The 20,967-nt window shown below is 39.2% G+C and overlaps 2 protein-coding genes across 5 annotated transcripts in view; one reads left to right on the top strand and one right to left on the bottom strand.

The window, feature by feature from the left end:
* Positions 1–20,967, bottom strand: part of clmpb (CXADR like membrane protein b) — a 221,816-nt gene that overhangs the window by 129,950 nt on the left and 70,899 nt on the right. The window contains exons 1-2 of one of the 4 annotated variants that reach the window (XM_042486125.2): positions 12,350–12,513; positions 3,921–4,018 (exon numbers count right to left, since the gene is read on the bottom strand). The gene's annotated coding sequence lies outside the window, so the exon portion shown is untranslated. Of the gene's footprint in view, positions 1–3,920; positions 4,019–11,401; positions 11,452–12,349; positions 12,514–20,967 lie in introns of those variants that run through there. The other 3 variants (XM_042486126.2, XM_088078689.1, XM_088078690.1) reach the window with 3 other exon arrangements.
* On the top strand, positions 11,448–17,961 carry rbm7 (RNA binding motif protein 7). Its single transcript, XM_042486127.2, has 5 exons — positions 11,448–11,665; positions 11,961–12,123; positions 13,386–13,461; positions 16,677–16,770; positions 17,003–17,961. The coding sequence occupies exons 1-5, from the start codon at positions 11,573–11,575 to the stop codon at positions 17,351–17,353; spliced, it is 777 nt and encodes a 258-aa protein (XP_042342061.1). The 5' UTR covers positions 11,448–11,572; the 3' UTR covers positions 17,354–17,961.

The following is a 20,967-nucleotide window of genomic DNA, read 5'->3' as shown; positions in this document are numbered from 1 at the left end:
GCTTATCATGCTGTCATTCATGAACTGCACAGCTATGTCCTCAAATGCGCCCGATGCTAAATTTCTGACCCAACGGATGAATAAAGAATTGGTTTGGGATTAGCCCTTTATCATTAAAATCTCCTCACTCCACTCAACTGAATCTGTTGAATTTCAATTTCAATCTGTTCCAGTCATTGATATTATTCCTGCTCCACATCCTGACAGTCTGTTGATATACGTTTATGCCACAGTTTATGACTTTGTCTGGACTCTTTGTAAAACACAATAAAGAAAACAATAAATCTACTCTTTACATGTTCTCCTGTGCAGTGACGTGGTCCCAATATCCTGGCTGTGAACCTGAATGTAGCGCCATAAAGTGAAGGCATGTGTTGCGATTAGAGCCACATGCAAGGCTATACAATATAGAGATATGATTTATGGAACGCCGCCATCATCCCTCCGTTTCCCATCTATATCCACTGCTATAATTACACCCAACAGCATTTTTCTTGTACTCGCAGCATGGACTGATGTGCATAATTTATTTACTTTCTGACAGATTTTAAATAGGAAACATCAAACAACAGAGTAACCTTGGAGCCTCATACAAGTGCACTTGCATTGCTGTCACTTTGAAGAAAACAAAGTGGGAATATGCAGATGTATTTCCTTTTCCTTACACGCCCTTACAAGGGCCACAGTTGGAAGGCAATGACTCCCTCTGTTGTTTTTATTAACACAAATATGAACATTTAACAAATGGCTATCAAGTTCATTGACACTAGTTTGATAAACCTTATGTCCAATGAGGTAGGAGGTCTCAAATTCCCTGAGGTGTGACAACAGGTGCATAGCATCGCTTACATGTTTGGAGATTTCCAGCCTTTTAGCTGATGCAATTCGGTGTCCCAAGAACATTTTAGGAATATGGAAGCATCTTTTATCATGAAAATTGAATTTATGTTTGTATAATTCATTCTCTAATAACCAGATCACCCTGTTTCCCATGTTAAAATGCAACTTTCTTGCCATTTGTCCCAACTCTGCCCCGTGCACACACATTGGATATGAGCCAGAGCCGTCAATACATTCCCTATTGTCCAGTCCTCCATCAACATTATCTGCTAGTTAATGCATGAAGCGCTGCTTTCTGTTGCCAGAGGGACAAGACTTGCCCCCTCATCCAGGAACACCGGATAGAAAATATAAAATTAATATTTCATAGTGCTCCAACGCCCGTCAGACAAATTTATGTGGACATCCCGTCAATAAATGGTTGAAAGATTGATGGAATATGATGTCCCCGGGTGGAGCATAAAGCAGCTGGTGGCAGTGTTGATACAAGTGCTATTTTTGGAAGATCCCTGGTTCTTTCCTTTAATCTAGTGGGCCAGCCAACTGATGCATTGTTGCATGCATCAGTGTGGTCAGAGAACATGGTAAGCAGAAGGGCACTTCACAGGAATGTCCCACCTCTGTCATAGTACGCATAAAATCCCTTCTCATACTAGACTTGCCAAATTTATATGTGGACGTCAACATGTGTTGCTGACTGGAAATCAGTTATTAGTTAGCCAGCAAATTTAGCAAAGATTCCTTTGGCAACTCTAATGTTCCTAAAGAGAACTACTCTGACTATGACAATGTAGATTCTGTAACATTAAACATCAGCTCTGTAATTTTGTACGTAGTGAGTTATAATGCAAGAGTTCACAAAGCGTATATTTACGCATAACTACATAAAAAGCAGGTTGCGCTTCACAAAGTAGTTCTTACATTGAGATAAAATGCTCTTCTGTTCATGGCCACTGGGATTGGTTCGCTCACAGCTCATTTCTAGTCCTTTTAAAGGCACAGATACATAAATTTAACAACAAAATGTTTGCTTTTTGGACATACAATCATGAAAATAACTAACTTTTGGTGAAGGTAAGATTTCAGTTAAGTAAAAAACTAAAAAAAAAAAAACGAGTTGTCTGTGGACTACACATTTTATAAAACTGTGTGTGATGGTAGTATTGGAAATATATTACATATGGTTAATAGACAAAGGAATCAGCTAGATTTTGACATCTGATCTTTTTTAAGTGTTTGATGATTGATGGTACCTGGCTGACAAAATTCCAAATGTGAGTGGGGTTTGATGGCACACTAATTTTGGGGTTGTAACAGTATCACTCATTCGAGATGTTTTGGTACTAGACCGTCATCCGGATTTTGCCTTATGAAGGTCTACTGCAAATTAGACAGCGCGCGGGAGTCCTTTTGCAGCTTATTGGTCAATCCATCCCTCTAGAGTGCACCTGTCTCTTCTGATCGATGTGTGAATGTTTTGTTTGGGGTTGAAACAGTAAACGTTGTAATGTTGATTTTAAAAGATTAAAAATAATTCTGATCTCCTAATTCATCATCATATCGCTTGGCCAACTAAAACTGCTTTTTTTTGGCAGATATGAAACAGCTTGTGGTTGCACAGTGACTTTTCATTTATAGCAGATCGGTTTTGATAGGTTAGCACAACACACTCCTCGCAACTGACTAAAGTCTTTACCATCTAAGGCATTTCTTAAGTTTTAAGTGCACAACCTACAGAGAATTGTGAGGCACGTTACACACAAACTCAGCTATGGATTTATGAATAGCTGTTGCGACTCAATCCTGAAATTGAGACGTCCAGAGACCACATTTTAAAAGATTAATGAGCAAAAAATGATCATGTGCTCTCTCTGCCTCTGTGACATTTGCCCACCTGCAGGTCTCAGTGCATGTGCCTAGAGGGGGTGCCTGGAGGGCCCACAGTTGTCGATGAAATCTGAGTGGATTCTCAAAAAATCTCTGCTGTTACAAAAAAACAGAGATCTAAAAGCCTACAGTATTTGTCTGTAATTCTAACAGCGCAATGACTCAAGGCATGATCTTTGATAATGATGTGGAAATGGCTTGCTGTCTAAGTGCAAGGAAATGTAAGTCAATGTTCAATTATGAGTGGTAGAAGAGGTTTTCAGATCCTTTACTTAAGTAAACATACCACATGTGAAAATACTCTACAAGTAAAAGTCCTGCATTGAAAATGGTTCTTAGGCAAAAGTAAGTAAGTGTAATTAGGGAAATCAGTTATTGTCTACCTGTCCGCAATACAGGAGCTATGATGCTGCGTCTGTACCTTTGACAATGGAATAGCAATTTATGTTTTCTACACATCTGTCTCTCGGCTCATTCTGTGGGACTTCCATAGCTCCCCTACAACTCTCTGACATCATAAATAAATTAGCTGAATGTCAAGGCAAATGCCGAACGTTTGTACAGAGAGACCCACAAGCCAAGGATAGAGGGACCACACAATATTAGTTGTGACAATGACACATCCAAACCCCTGGAACAGCATTCAATGGATCTGACATGGTCCCATCTTGCCGAATCTGTCAAATTCCTCTTGAACTTTTCTTTCTATTATTTTTCGTGGTAAGGAACACAGTTGAGCCTAGAGCAGCTCCTGCATGGGTTTGAAGTAATGCGCTTTACCCTGACAGTGAAGATTAAGGGCCGGGGCTGGGGGTGAGGAGGAAAAAACAATAACTCTGAGGTCCCCAGAGAGTTTACTGTGATTTTGAAGGTTAGCTCTGCAGTTTTATGCCAATATAAGACTGGTATCTGATTCAAGTATCTGGGAAAGCTACTGCAAGCAATTGATAAACACCATGAGCATTACACTAAAATATTCTAACCTTCTTATTGGGTCCGTAAACACCGTTGCAGCCTCTCAATGAAATTACATGGCAAATGCATTATTTCATTTGCATCAATGACTTCTTGTGGGTTAGCAACTTTAACCTAAGCCTAGGGTATTTTAACAACCTATTAACTGTGCATGCATAGTTTATATTCTTTTTTTAAGGGACAGTTCAAACACTTTGAAAATATCTCTTTTCTCTTACCTGTTGTGCTGTAGTATTTTGGTGTGAGTTGCAAAGTATTGGAGATTTCCGCCGTTGAGACGTCCGCTTACTTCTGTATATGGATGATGTGTGCAGTTCTGTAGAAAGAAAATAGTTCCTTCATGAAACTGCTTACAACAGGGTCTGTAGATTATCTTAAGCCAAATACTCGGATAAAATGAGTAACCAGTACAGATAATGTTTTTTTATGATCCAAGTAAAATATGTCAATATCCACATTTGTGATGAAGAAAAATAGCTTGTTTGGGTAACTGTGTTTAATCTCATACTGTGAACAAAAATGATCTGAGGCACAATCCTGAGATTTATAAACAGTTTTCTAGTAAATAATAAATACGGCAATTTCTGATCAATACATAACTATTTTAGGCTTTAAATAACTTGATTGAGCAACACATTTTTGTACAAGCTCCACTCCCTCATGATTTAAACAGAGATACAGATACAGATAATTTAGTTGGTTGAACACATATGGACATTGGTGCACTCAGGTCATGATTTCTGGAAAGAGACATTGCTGGTGAGTTTTTCAAACATATCTTTTCTGTTCTTTGAGCGTTAGTTCCATTATATTCGTGAAAAGGCAGACATCCCTGTGGCCGATATTTTTAACACTGCAACTGACAGCACACACAATCTAGATTAATAAAAAACACTAAAGATAAGAGGAAAAGTATGTATTTTTTATTTTGGGGTGAACTGTCCCTTTAAAATGCCAGTAAACATAAAAGGAGGACGATACCACCACATCGGCGGAGTTATAAAATTTCAGCCTCGAAAGCAGCATTTGATTGATAGGAAGTCCTCTTTAGGAACAGCTGTGTTATCTTGTCTAAATGGAGGAATGTCCTTATCGGCCATAAAACCAATAATATACACCCATTCCAGTTCCTTTGTAACTTCTTCAATACACTGACATTACAGATGTTGGTCTGACTGACTGCAGGGTTCTCTGTCCAATGAGTGCCATTTCCTCAGTGCGATTACATAATTGATAGCAGCCAGAGCGCTCGCCTGAACTCCAGTGCAAATTAGAGAAAGTGTTCTAATCTGGAGGTTTTGCATGTAAAGCAAATATTTGCATCACAAGGAGATGGCATAACATCCTCTGATCAGCTGATTACCATAGTGATGAGAATCTTCAAAGGGAAAACTTTCAGCTTCGGGGGTTGAGCTCAAAGTTATAGGTTATAAGCTGCAATATTGACTGTCTCTGAGGGCATGTTCTGCTCAGCAGCACGAATATGGGACACTCCACTGTTGATTATAATGAAGTGGGGGGAAAAGGCAAAAAGCTTACTTTTGGAAGAGGAGGAAAAAAGGGAATAGCAGCCTCTTTTTGACAGAGCTCATTATCTTCTCTGAAGGTGTTCGAGGCTTTAAAAAGCAGCAGAGAGGAGTAGAGAGGAGAGGAGTTGGAGATGGAATATCCAGAGAGGCTAGAGATTTGTGATGTGATGAGCTTTATACTGTGGGGGATCCATTTCTTAATTATTCCTCTAGGACACCCATTTCCCCTCTATTCCCCGGCTATAAAACACCATCCATATGGCACCTTTGGCAAAGGGCATGATTCTGCCCCTCAACAGGCAGGCATCAGGGGTGAGCCAGGCTATCGGAAATGTGCTGACACCTCACTTTCTGGAACCGTTAACGAAGCAGAGGTAATGGGAGGAGTGGGGTAGCGGGAATAGTATGTGCAAAGGAATTGTCCCTTATTATTTTTATTGCAACAGATGCTGCCTTCATGCTCTTAATCACACACTGTAAGTTAATATTAGTCACTGGACACCATCTCTAGGGGGAACTGGGGAGTTTTTTCGGTTAAGTGATGGAAAAGTAAAAAGGATGCCCTGCCGCAGTCCGTTTTGTGGTGTGGGGCCGCTGCCAGACATCCCTCTCTCTCCCTCTTATACTGCTACTCAGCACTGCAGCACTGTAGCAACAGGATGGATCTCTCCCTTGTGTGCGTGTGTGTTTGAAAGTGGGAGACAAAACACGAGCGGGGAGTCACAGATATGAAAATGAAGTCACAGCACGTCAGGGCAGCAGCAACATGCAGGGCCGATATTGAGATAACAAGCATGTTGAAACGGAAGAGGGGACTGCGAAGAAACGAAGCGGCTCGGACACCCCTCAGAAGATTTTTGCATCCATTTGTTTTAGGACGGTGTTGAAACGGAGTGGCGTGCTGCCAGTTATGAGCTCTTGTCTGCGAGTGTGTGGGAGAGAGAGCCACTTCATCAGATGTGTCGTACAAAGTGAGGACATAGCATTTCCCTGAAGTCCTACACTTGATAGTTGAAGCAAACTTGTGGAAATTGATAGATTGGGAATGATTATTATTCTGCTGGGAAAAGGATGAGTAATGCTTAACTCGGGTGTGTGGCTGAATGTGCGCACTGTAGCTTTTCTGCTACAGACCTGTGCTGTAATCGAAAAATCTTTCTGACTCGCCTTGTCATACACAGGATTATACATAACAGATCATGTGCTTACAGACTCATGCATTAAGTGCAGTGCATTACTATTGTTGGAGAGACAAAGGCCTTTGAATGCGGCACTTACACAACAATCAAAAAGCGAGCCTATATGTATAGTCCGCAGTCCTGAATAATAAATGGCATTCACCACAAAAGTACCTCTCCTGCTCTATTGAATTAAGTATGATTGATCCACATATTGCCACTGGAACACTACTAAAACACCATTCGTATCAACTGAGTCTATCTCACAGCAGTGCAGGAGGGGTACGAGTATGGGTGGAGGTTGTTGCAGGATAAGCGCTGAGTAGCACTTATAAAAAAGGCATAGGCCATTAAACCGAACGCTGGATGCACTGAGTGGGAAGCTGCTCTGTGACATCACGCTGCCAAAGAGGAATGGCTTAATTAAACTTTCATCCGACAAATATTCATGTCCGTTTAATGATCCCGAGTCACTTCATTTCACATGAATTATGAATATTAATGAACAACGGGGAAGGGCAGTGGAAGGGTGAGTTGTGTATAGGTTGGACCCAAAAGCAAGGGTGGATGTTAGTGAAGGTTGCGTCTAGCCACCAGTCAATTTCACTTCACAGTGCCGCCAAACCCTCCAGGCCAGAGGTCATAATTGGAAGTTAGCGTACAGTGTGTGTACGCCTCATTACAGTAGCCTTGTGTGGAGGCACTAAACCGCCATAAGACTTCACCCTGATCTGACCAGAGCAGGGATGGCTGCTGGTGGCCTATTTCTAGGGTCCGGCCCTGTCACTTATCCCCTGAGGAACGCACGCTGGTTACCATTTCGCCCTTGAGCATTGCTCCAAATTTGTCATCCTTTTTTCTTTTGCAATTAATTAAAACAATGCAGCCAAGTATTGTGTACATGCCCCCCCCCCAAAAAAAGAAAAAACAGTGAAAAAAAACTGATGTTAACTCATGTTAATGACACTGAGTCTAGGACATGATGCATTTTCCATGTTTTAATGCACACTGTTGTTTCATATTTGGCTCTGAAAGGGTCTCTGTAATTGCTACAAATCAGCACAATGGTTTTCTGCTTGAGCAACACTTGTTTCCAGTCAGATTAAAAGGCATCGTGGTGTTCGCTTGTCAATGTCTTGGATCGTGAAGTGAAAGTAAAGCAATTCCATGATTTTCTACACTACATTAAACTTGAACAGTTGAATGCACATGTGCTCCCTAAAATAATGAGTACTCAATATATATCGTTTAGACAAATACTGACTGAACTACTGATCAATTAGAACTTAACCTGAGATCTTTCAACACGTTCTCATCCCAGGTTGTCACATAACGCCGCTTTGTCAGTGGACTTCCACATCGACATATTTTGCGCTGGGTATCCTCCAATATCTGATGTTGATGTTCCGGGATACCGCAACCAATGCTGACGTTCTGGCAAAAGCACATGGCTCAAATTAGCCAACAAAAGCAGGTGCTTAGGTTTAGAAAAAACATCATGGTTTGGCTTGAGATTCATATGAAGAGCAAACACCAGGCTCACGTGTGAAAGTTCAGTTCGCCACCTTCCAGCTCCTTACATCATGTGGTTACCAACAACATTTCAACCTGCGTGTTGTGCTGCTGCACCATATCCTAACACTGTGAAAATTTCCGTCAGGCCACATTACAACCTTAAACCACCCGATGGTGAATGATACCACTAAAAGTGGCTTTTGGTATTGATGTCTGGCACTGTAATCACTGACAAAGTGGTGGTATTTGACGATTTCAGAATGAAAATGAGCTGGATCTTTCAGTCAGAACTCAAAAACAAGGCAATGAATGTTGTCATACTTACCAACAAAGGTCCTATATATCAAAATATTACCTTTTTCCTAATAATTTCTAATGGAAGTACATGCAGTATAAGTGTAAATGTAAATCTGTTCTATGGACAATTGACGTTCACTAAGGAACTCTCTTCTTAAACTAAAACTATTCAAGAAAATAGTTCCATAGACAACAATACCAACCTCCCCTAAAATGCCATTTCGAAGCCTTTAATGCTACGAGAACCCTGAAAGTCGGCTACAGGCTAAGAGCGAAACATGCAAAGAGAATATTCCTATGACAATCAAATCCCCTTCTCTGCCTCAAAAACAACTAAACTCATCAAATTCAGCATTTTTTTCTTCCACAGTGCATAGCAACCATCTGACATCCCCACAGAGATGAAGCCCCACTAATGCAACACTGGCACCACCAGCACGACTGGATCAATGCTGCCATCTACTGCTGCTTCTAAGTCTCTTCAGCATATTAGAACAAAGAATGGTATTGTTCGGGGATTTAATTGATTTTTGAATCTAGTTCAGTTTAGAGCAAACTGCAAGAAAAATGTATCTATTTATTGGCAAAGCAAAAATACATGGCGCTGTATTCAGTCGGTTTCTGTGGGCAGTAATGGGGGTTTTACAGATTCAGCAGGTCTGTCTGTTTTGTCTTCCAATTCACCTACCCCTCTCCCCCGTTTCCACACTGTAGACTTTGTCCAGTGGAAAAGCACTTTCATAGTGCTCTCCTGAATTCCTTCCAATGGTTATAAAAAAGGGAGGAGGGAATACATCAGGGAGATGTATGGGGTAATGGCAGCGTAGGGACCCAAAATAGATTCAAGGGCTTTAGTGATCAAATAGTATATTGCACAGGTGTGGGTTTTATGGTTTAGGCTTTTTTACAGCTTCCATTGCAACCTTGCAGTATTTTAAATCATAAGCATTTTGTGGGAAAGCGCCAATACATCCAAGTGTTAACTATGCACAACAGCAGAGGTCCCGCGAGATGTGATGACAGCCAAGATTTTGGTGTTAAATTGCAGTGTTTATTGCCATGTGCAAACTGTAAGTGATGGAAACAGCACCTTGCATGGAATAAATATGTCTGAGATATTGCAAAGTGTAGATTCTTCTATAATAGCTATAGCACACAGTCCACTCTGATGTTTCATAAATTACACGGCAAAAAAAATAAAAGCCAACGTGCTGTCCACCTTTCTCTTAATTGAGCTTTAACAGGCCAGAATCTGCGAGGATATTTCCAAGGTATGAAGGAGAAAACCATTAGTTTAAATTGATCTAATTAATATGGAGGACAGATGCAACGGCCCATCTGATTAGGGTGGAAGTCAAGCCTCTCACGCCACTCGCTTGACCTCCACACTCAATGATGTCTCTAGCACCAGAGGCACTTGAGTCACTGACCCAATCACAGTGAGCCACAAGGTGAGAAAATAAAAAATAAAAAAACAAAAAACCATATCTGTGTGCAACAGCCAGGACACCAAAAACTGATGAAGAGAAGAATGACTAGCCTATATTAGCAAAGTTATAAGGTAGATCTGGCCGTCCTAAAATAAGGTGTCAGTGCAAAGTATGGGCTACGCATAACAAGGGATATTACAGCATTAGACATAAATAAAAAAATAATTAAATGATTCAAAACAAAACAGTACACATGACAGGTGAAATGGCATGTAGCAACTACATAACCTTCTGTGGGGGACTGTCTGACCTGATGCAGGCTGGCAATAATTTATTTAACTATTAAATCTGCTTGTAGGTATGCCATTTAAAAGACCTCCTCAAGGGCACACACATACCTAACAAACAATGGGATTGCTTCTATTTGTAATGACAGAAACAGAACAAAAGTGAGAAGGTATACAGAGAATCATCCTGTGAAACAGTGATTAGTTCATTGTTCAATAATCAATCAACAGAAAATGAATCTGACAAAACTGCTGAACATCTGAGTCATGCATTTTATTTATTTAAGACTAGGAGCGGGCGGTACATCAATATAATATCAATACCAGTTAAGTGAAATATTCTGAATTTATCAGACTTATGCAACTGTTGTATTTGCCCTATTAGGCATTTTATCCACATTACTGATTATCATATAGGCCACTGAAAATTTTGTTGAGTAAATATTTAGTCAAAGCACAAATAGTCAACCCTGCAATATTGTTGAAATATAAATATTGAGGTATTTGGTCAAAAATATTGTGATTTTAATTTTTTTCCCCCCAAATTGTCTACACCTATAGACATGTTTCAGACATTCTCTGGCTTAGGCTTCTCGTATGTGAGGATTTCCTGCTTTCCTCTTTCTTAGGCTATAGACCTATCATTGTGCTATCGTACAGAACAAGATGGTTGAAGATGTCAACTTCGAAAATTGTAATGGTAATGTTTAACTAAAAATGACCAATATTACTTGTATAGGTAGCCGAAAGATAAACACTTAAGTGATTCTTGGAAACCTTTCAGATGTTTGCACACATAGCCCACATAAAACAAAACTTAGTTCCCATCTATTAACCTTCTGAAACCTGAGCAAACTGGTTTGTTTATTTCAAAAAGAAGGGGACACAGCAATGCACAACTTAACTAGACATAACCAAAAAATTAGCTTTTTTTCCAAGTTACAGGGAAATTAACTGAAAATTAGCAAAACAAACAGACAAACAAACAAGCCTAAATGTTCTGAAAAAAGTTTTTATTTCATACATCTGTTATATTTTCTTCTGAAACATAATTTCGAATAGGTCTATAAAATCATTACAATTAGAAAACATCGTTTTTTTAGACATTCCCCCCTATTTTTGGATAATTTTCTGATAGGCCTAATTCTTAAAAGAAATAAAAACTTTGGTAATTTTTTTGTCACCTTTTAATAATTTCTTGCAAGTTGGTAATTTCCTTTTTCCCTCGTGTTTTCGAAAGAAATCGAGACAACTTGCTCAGGTTTCACAGATTCAAATAGCAAACAAAAGGCATCTGAACGCAGCACAAGAAAGCTGATGTGCATCCACGTTTAAAAGGGTTTTAAATGCATCATGTACTACACCTACACCTTAAACATTTCAATGCCAACACGTTACGTTCATTCCCACTGCAGCAGTTTAACCATGAGAGCTATTTTAAAAGTAAATGCAGATTAACATACCGTGTTTAAATGTGTCGTAAAGTTGCTGCTTTTCACTACGACGGACGCTCAAGTTAAACGGCATTTTACTTTACGACAACCCAGGCCTTCCGGTTGTATTTAACAGTGCGCTTTTTACGCTAAACGTTAGCATTTATATCGCTGAGGAGTGCCAGTGTCTGCTCAAATACGATGGGGATCGAGGACGAAACGGATCGGACGCTGTTCATAAGAAATTTAGATCCAAAAGTGACGGAGGAGCTTTTGTTTGAGCTATTTTTACAGGTGCTGTTGTCGCTAACGTTTGACAGAGCTAGCTAGCTAGGAGATGATAATGCTAACAAATCGAAAGCGTTTTAGAGTTTACATGGTCCAAAAACGTTTAATTTTTAATTTTTAAGCGGTAAACATTGTAACAATATATGGGGCTCCTTCATACGTGTTATAATTCTAACATTGTGGACAAATTCAAAGAGATGTTTTTAATTTACTAGCGACAGCTAGCGTTAGCTTTAGCTAACAGCTAGTTGTTGTTTTGGGTAACTGCCCCATTAACACTGACTGCTTTTTTTTCCCACAGGGTGGTCCTCTCATCAAAACGAAAATACCAAAAGACGCGGATGGTAAACAGAAAACATTTGGTTTTGCCGTTTACAAGCATGAAATATCTGTGCCGTACGCTATGCAGCTGCTGAACGGCACATCGCTGTACGGGAGAAGCATTCATGTGCAGTTCAGATCAGGTGAGGTATTATTATAACTTTCCAAAACTTGTTATAGACAACATTTACGTTACTTACAAACATACTGAGTTGCACCGCTAGACACAGGTCTGCAGGTATCCTTAGTTTGTGTCCCTCCAGTATAAACTCATGTCTCAGAGGCATTTCTTGCGCACTGCTCTTTGCACTATGTATATAGTTTATTCTGTCATTATGTGCACTATGTGCATTGTCTTGTTTTTCTTACCTGTTTGTTGTTGTTGAGCGGAGCACTGTTACGAACAGGATTTCCTTTGGGATGAATAAAGTATTCTGATTCTGATTCTGAACCACCTGTTTCTCATAAGGATCATTAACCGGAGATTAAAAACAGCCTATTAGGCCAATTAATACACTCGCCGCTGCTCTGACGATATTTCCTGTATTTTTGTTGGCTGTTCTAACCTCCTGGACAAAAAAAAAAACAAACAGAAAAATAAATATGAAACATTTTTCCATCATTTAGTAAGCGATATGTGTTTTGGATTCTAGAGACACATTCACAACCAAGTTTCGGGTTCCTACGCGTCCTTTTGTGCTTTTGAAACGTCACTTTTAATTCACTTTAAGAGAATGTACACTAATTATTTCATTATGGGTACAAAGTGGGGCTGCTTTAGACACTGACTTGCAATTTCTACAATGATAAATCAATGAAAAACATTTAGATGTCCTTTCACGTTATCTTCAGATATTTAAATATAATTTAATCTTGACTCAGCATTGTTTGGCTTGTCAGAATGTGGCTATAATGAGCTGACTTCAAGGAATATGTAATTTAAGGATATATGTCAATAAAATGACCTCACAGACAAGCATGGATGGCTGTCTCAGAAAGAGACACTGGTCCTCGAACACTGTACCCTTTGCATTGCTGACAAATAGTGGCGTACCTATTCTTGTTGAATCTATGCTAAAAGGAGCTGAACTACTACCAGTCCACATTCCGTAACATGGTCCAAATTCAATTTAAAGTGGCAACCCTCTGGTTCCCACGCCGCTACAGTCTGAGCTACTGCTGATCCTGTTAAAATACTATTTGCATCAAAGTTCTGTTTGCTTCTAAAGCATGTCAATTTTGACTTTTCATTTGTTTATTTAATTAAATATGTATCACATAGTGATACACATAATACAAGTGCAAGATTTCTGTATTTGCACAGTATGTGTGACAGGTTTTTTTCAGACTTGAGTTTTTGTCCTTAACTGATGAACTCTCTTTTGTTCCCTTTGCCCCATCATAGGTAGCAGTCATAGCAGCAGTCCAGGGAACTCACAAAATTCAAGTCCTGCTAATACCCCAAATCCGCATGGCCAGAGGTAAGAATGTCCAATGGACAATTTGTCCAGCAGCGCCACAACCAAAATCTGGTTACAGTCAACAGCCGTATCATTACAGCAGCAACTAGCTCTTTTCTGCCTCTCAGTCTCAACTTACACACCTTTGTGTCCCTCTAGTTTTGCAAACACATCCTTGTTGTGATGGTTAGCTGCATCTTAAAACATGGCTGTAGCTCTGATTTTAAATCAAGAAATAAACCTGTTGCTTTGTTGTTTTTACAGAGAAAGTTTACACAAGTTGTATTTCATCTCAGCTTTGAGCTGCCACTTCTTACATTCTTGGTGCAGCATAGATTACATACAACTAACTGTGTGAATGAATTGAAAGATAGAGTTTAATATCTATGTTGGGCTGTTTCAAGCTGTCCGAGGTGATAAAACAAAACTTAGGTAGCAGCTGCATTTTTCCCTTCATTTTATCTATTTTGAATTATAAGGTTAACTGTTTTAACTGTTGCGTGGAAGTAGATCATTTAGTCATTTCTTTCAACTGTTCTTCAAAAGCCTCTTAAGTTCGCTTTTTAAAGACATGTCTTGGGAGCAAATAGCAGAGTCCGCTGATCTGTGCAATACTTTTCCCACATACAACAGAGTGTGTCACTAAAATAACTGTAATAGCAAATGCCCGCCTATTTTTAGGGCTGTGAATGGAGCCCTTTTGGTCATCTAGTATGTCAGCAGTTAATAATTTTGAGGAATGGCACTACTGTATGTTTGTAATTGGTACCAGACTCCCTGCGGTTGTTGAATACGTTCCCAAAGATGCTTCCTCCTTATTGAATATTACTTAGACATGCAGGTTTGTCATGCTCTTGGCAGTGGCCCCGTGCACAAAAATTGAAGCCCTGGCAAAAGATGTGGCATGAAATGGGATTGGACTGGTCTGTATTTACTGGTATAGAAAACTTAGTGTGCAATCCTTTCCATGTTTCATGCCAGATTTCATGTGGCACTGCCTGTTTAGGGCATTTGCTGGAAAACTTGAAAGTATTGGCCCTAGAGTTAAATTAGGAAGTGTCAGACCTGCATGTGTGTTGGTGTTTTGCGTTCTGTGGTGCTTAAATTATGTGAATTTGTTAAGCTATAATTGAGAAGACAAATGCCTCTCAACATATTTCTTGGAAAACTATTATTAGACATAGTAGTTTAAACTAGCTGATCTTTCACACACCTTTGTCGATGTGTATCTATTCAGAACAGATTAGACATATGATTATTTTTAGCAGTTCTAGGGGAAAAAAACATGACAGAGAGCTGAAAATTATATTGTAAGTCATTTTACGTCAGTAACTGACTGAAAAAGACTTGACACATCCTTTGCTGATGGCAGAGGCGTGTAGATTCAGTCAGCTAAAGTTTCATAACAATACAGTGTTCACAGTTGTGCTCAATATTTTTTAACAACATTTGACTGAACACAATCTGACACTAAGAAAACAAAACTTCAATATTAAACTAAATATATTAAAGTTTTCTCATGTTTTGCTATATCTGCATCCCCACCAAAGTTAAGAGAAAAACATCTAGAGGATAATTACTTCAAGATAACAGTCACATTTTTGTTACGCCAACATTCTCAAAACACAAGTCAAACTGTGCATGGAAATCTTCTGACAGTAACATGAGTTGCAGGTCAATCCAGCTTCCTTGAACTGCGGCTGTCAAACTTCTTGTCAGTGTTGACTGACTTGTTCATCAGATATTCCATGCAGATCTCTACTCTCAGTACCTTAATTTCAGTGCAGGAGTGTGTATTGCACATAATGTCATTGTTTCCTGTTGATTTAGCATGTTGAGTGCAGGGAAATTCCCAGACAGTGATGTCTTATAATGTATAACCAATATTTGCATTGTGCGGAATATATCCGCAAGTGCACTAGCCAGACCGCTGCATAAAACAGACAACACACCCAGCGTGCTCTTTCTCCCTCGCTCTACAAGGCTATGAGCACCCACTGCTGTTGCAGCTTATCATTAGCATACACAGACAAGGGTAAATGAGGTCAACTTAGAGGCATGTAAGCATAGACTTCTGGCTAAAATAATGTAGATTTACAGTCAGAAAAATCATGGGGCCCTGATAGGACTTGCGCAAACAGCAGTGTCTGTGATTGTCAATCCTCAGGCCCCTCAGACAGGTAATGGTAACGTGACCAAGAAAAGCAGCAGTCCAAAAACACGTTTCAGGCTAACTGGCTCAGAATATATCTGTGGGTTGAACATAACATCGGTGAAATGAGCTGCTCAGTTTCTAAAATGTATGGAGCTGCGCCTTTTATTAGCCAATGTTCTACAAAATCCCGTTTCTCATAAAACAGGAAAAAGGATTACTTCCTTTCCCAGAGCACAGAAGGGAGCCACCAAAGAAAGACTAAGGACAAAGAACTAGCGTCTACCTGAGTCTGTAAAGTAACTAATGTAGTAAAGATAAAGGACAGCATTTGAGTAAATGTATTTCATTACATTCCACCGCTGCTAAGGACACTAATACAGCTCAAAAAGAACGTACACAGTTCAGAGAATCCCGAGGGCAGCGACAGAGTGCAATCTGGGGTAAAAATAAGGCATAGGAATAAGTTTAGTTAAATTCAGAGGTAGCAACCCCACACCCCTGCAAGTGTATAAAGTGTATACATAGATTCCTCTACATGAACCATTTAAGAGGGGTTCCACTTTTTGAAAAATGAATTTCACTCAGTTTCAACATTTTACAGCAGATCTTTCTGATGATTATTGGATGGTTGGATCACACATTATCAAAACATTATATAACTACTGAAGTATGGACTTGTCATGTTTTAGTAGTATTGCCACCTGTACTCGTGCTTTTGCTGGCTTCACTGTTTGTGAAGGCTTTACCGTTAATCCTCCCAATGGTTCATTTTCATGCTTCTGTTGCATGAAAATGAACTATTAATACAGAGGGTGAATATAGGTGTACCAGGAAAGACATTTTGAGAAAAATAGTGTTTTTAAACCATTAAAGAGTGTAAACAAGTTATAGAGGAAGCCTCAAATACAAGTATGAACCTGAAAATGAGCCTAATAGGTCCTCTTTAAAGTGTTTCAAAATGTTGAAAAGTGAATCATGGATTGCGGAGGGTGGTCTATACTTGCACCTGATATTATGTAGACTTGTTCTTGACTTTTTATGATGAGAAAATATTTGACAGTGGTTTGCTCGTCTCTTACAGGACCCCTATCCAGTTCAGTTCTCCACCATATACTCCTCCGCCCCAAATGCAGCGGTCTGTCTCATCTCCAGATAATCTGCAGAAGCATGTTATGGTAACCTTTTTTTATACTTTTATAATGACACAGCACTACTGACAGATCCATAGTTATTTTTTCTATGTGACGTGTTCAGACCTGCTCACTACTTGTATTTATTTAAACTCTTCCTCTGTAAGAGAAGAAACGTGTTACTCGGTATAATTTGACAGGAATAAAAGTACATTTTTGGCCTCAGTGAACCGTATCAAACACAGGTCATGTTATCTGTCTTTTGCTTCATCCCTAGATGAACAACATGATGTGGCAGCTCCACATGCAGCAGCTTGAGCAGTTGAACGGCGGCTCCTCTAAGCCTCTGCAGAGGCAGCTGGCCGCAGGTGGAAACTCTGGCAGAGGTGGCTCAAGGCAACACGATAACACCCCCTATCGCCATCCGTCCCAGATGAACAGCGGTGGCAGAAATCAGCGCTACGCGGACGAACCAGGTCGTCATCATCAACACGGCCACAGCCGGGACAACTATCATCATCAGAATGACAGGAGCGGCAATCGCCACCATGACAGCAGAGGTGGCAACAGACATTATGACGACAAGGGTAACCGTGGCTACCAAGATAATAGATGGCGGCGGTACTGAGACACCTAAAGGATTTCTGTAAAGACTTCAATTACTCACAATTTTTTGGACAGCATACAAAAAAAAAAAAGTCATGAATTATTTTGACAAATTCACATGTATACTCAGGTTGTTTGTACATGATCCTACCAGTTTAAAGGTTTGATAACTTATGCCTTAGACATTTTTGTTTACTTTTAAAGGCATTTTTAAATTTGTACATGTCGTCGTGTGAGCTTTTCCTCACAGATGTTGCAAATATTTTGAGCTGAGCGCAGTGGAAAAATAATCAGATGTGACTGGTGGTCATTTTGGAAGACAAAGAAAAAAAACATGTATTTAAAAAAAAAAAAGTAGGATATTGGCAAGTTTTTATGTTATGCAAAAAGTATTTAAACGGTGCTGCCAGAAATTCTTCAGGTACTTTGCAAAAAAAGAAATAACTAAAGTTTCAGCGAAAGATTACACCAGCACCACTTTTACGGCAATATGGCAACATGTTTTCTTAATGTTAGATCTATTGACCTTTCTTTCTAAAATTGAGGCTTTGTTTTATTTTTTTATTCTGAGTCTGTGAGACAAACTGTTTTAAAATGGAACATTTTCATTATAAAGCTCCTTTCATTTGATTGTTGCATTGTCTTTCATCTTGCTACAACATGCCTGGGTCTTGACTGTGCATTATGAATGCTATTTACAGCTCTTTGTGTATGACTGAGTTAACTAAGAACTATTGTATGTTGATGCTACATGCTGTAATGCATGCACACATGGCCTTATCCTCACCTATAAATGGCCCACGTGTAACTAATATGCTTGTGCAGCGGGTTATGAAGTAATCTACAGGTGGCGCCACACACATCCTTTTATTGAATCAATTAAGATGTTAAATATAACTGAGCCACATGATCAGCTCCTACGTTTGACCTTTCTATTTAGGATGCCTTTAAGTCTTTGCATGGATTTGACACCCACCCTGTTCACTTTACAGCATGCAGTTATGTTAAGGTTTATTCCATGTTTCCCCGGAGTTGAACATGGCAATATCTTGTTTTCTTTTATCAGAAGAGTCTTAACACCACTTTGCAAATGGCTCAAGTTTTAGTTCATTTACAGATGTGAAAGAATTGTCCCATCCCAGAATAAGCAGCACTTTGATCCTTTACAATCTCATGTTGCGGTCAGCCTTGCAGCATTGATGCCCCGGTGTCTCTGCTCGGACTTGCTTACAACAAAGTGATGATCAAATCCCTTAATGTCCGCGTCGAGGTCATAATCTACCCTTCCGAAAGTGCTTATGCCACCGACAGCGGCTCCCGCGCTGTATCGACAACTATATCCCCCAATAAATCTCCCAGCGTCCAAAAGTGGAGGTGCATTTGCACCCTCTGCACTAAGCTCTCTGTCTTGCCTGTAATCTGCCTCGTGTCAGATTGCATCCTGATGCTCCCAAATCGCTCTAATAGAGAGTATCCTCTGCTCGGTGTCAGTACTAGGAAGGCCCTTATTACGCTTCTGGCTGTGGCATAACTCTTTTAATTGGTTGATCTGCCTGGCGTCTCCAGCCCTGGAGCGGGCGGATTAGAGAGGCCGCTCAGTAGCCGCTCCTGTGTGGACTTATATAGAAGCGTGTCTGCTGAAATGATCCAAACATCCAGAGACCCTCCCTCTCTAGCAGACCCGCAACGCAAACCACAAGTGACAAGAAGCCTGCAGCCCCGAGTCCCGGATCTTGGCACCACCGCAGGTCGTTGGGTTCATGGTGCCACAATAGCCCTAAATATATGTGCATAATTTAGTTATTTATCTTTACATAAAGTGTTCATTTTCCTTAAAATGAAGGCCTGTGTGGACATTAGGAATTAACCCGTATAGACATAGGGTTCCCTGGAAGCAATAAATGCAGTTAATTTTTGCTTCACACATTTTCTCTGGTAAAAAACGGTCCAGAAAATGACACGTTATTTAAAATAATTAAATTCTGATTCATAATAAAATTATCTAACAAGAATAATGAACAAAATTTTATTTTAAAATAGTTTTTGGTTCAATTTTTTAAGTATAAGCACACTATTATTATTATTATTATTATTATTATTTATTAGGCTATTATTTTGCAGCGGCTTTCCTCTCCACCCCTCGAAAAGTAAACTTTGCTCCACAGCAGTTGTTCTTATCTCCTCCTCTTTGATAAAGCCATCAAACCTCTGAAAAGCAGCCGAGCTTTCCCCCGCACAGCTCCCATATTTCCTCCTCCATAATCCTGCGACACTTTGAACACGACGGCTTCGGAGGCACGAGCTTCCAGAGAGTTAGGCTACATGTATTTCTAGTTCTTATGATGATAATCGGTCCCCCCCCAGGACGCCGACTTTGTTAGACTTAAAAAAAAACTATTTACACGTTTTAACTTAAATATCAGACAGATGTTTTAAACAAACTCTTTATCTCCTCTACTTAGTCTTTCACAAACACTCAACCTAAAGGAGTTAACACAGAAAAAATAAAACTTTTTTTTTTACTGTACGTTACTATAAACTTAAGTAAAAGGCGTCTTTACAGAATAATAAAATGAAAAAGAAATTGCACATACGTTTTCTGTCAGGGGTTCCGCCTGTCAATAGAAATGAGTCTGTCGGTATGAGAGGTATTTCCCCACATTACTGTCAGACTCATCAGCCGACACTGATATTATTTCTTAAAGCATATTTGATCGTACTGACAAAAACAGACTTTTATCTTCGCATCAAACTTTTTGTGTGCCAAACCGGACATAGGGAAATTAACTTCATGTGCTTTTGCTCTCTTGAATCGCGGTATTTTATTATTAAGACAGTTATGTCTTTTATTCCCTGCCTTTACGCCATGCGCACACTCACTTGTTAATAATAATAATAATTTATATCTGCGTCAGTTTTCTTGGCGAAGCAATAAAGAAAATGACATTATACTGCTTTGGCCTTTAACCGCAGCACTGACTTTGTGAGTAACATTTTTTTTTATTTCTTTTGTATAAGAGTCATATAGTTTCAAAAAGAAATACTATATTTTGCGACAGATTTTGATTTTATTATAATAGTAATTATTATTAGAGTTAGTACAAAAAAATCATGCAATTTAAATAATGATAACGAAAACAAAGTTTATAAAGTTTAATTTATTATTTTTAGTCTGTAACTAAATTGACATACTGTCCTAAAGCACAACAACCTATTTTTGTAAAGGTTTTAGAACTGAGAACGAAATAAATAGCCTACAGAGAAAAAAAAGCAAGCAAGAAAGAAAGACAAATAAAACTGTTTTTTTTTTTTTTTTTTTACCCCTTTGTTATCCTTACTTGTTTAATTCGTTTTTTTCTGTTTGAGTGCCTGCACAGTAAAGAAATCGGAAGAAAAAACTGTGTATTGCATGTCTAAACCGAACTTAAAATTTAAAAAAGTTACAAGATAATTTATACGCGGGTAATCAGTAGCTAAAAACTGATATAGATCAATTAAATATAACTTTGGGAACAAGGAAGCGGCACGATTTTAAATCACTTCAAATTAGTTATATAGGCCTATATATATTTATATTTTGATCTGAATCTCGAATACCCTGACAGTAATCGGTTTAAATTACACTCTTTGTATTGA

This window comes from Plectropomus leopardus, chromosome 6 (assembly GCF_026936395.1).
Source record: "Plectropomus leopardus strain MGB_pleo_1.0 chromosome 6, ASM2693639v1, whole genome shotgun sequence".
In the NCBI taxonomy this organism is placed as follows: domain Eukaryota; kingdom Metazoa; phylum Chordata; class Actinopteri; order Perciformes; family Serranidae; genus Plectropomus; species Plectropomus leopardus.
This window is presented reverse-complemented; position numbering and strand designations above follow the sequence as displayed.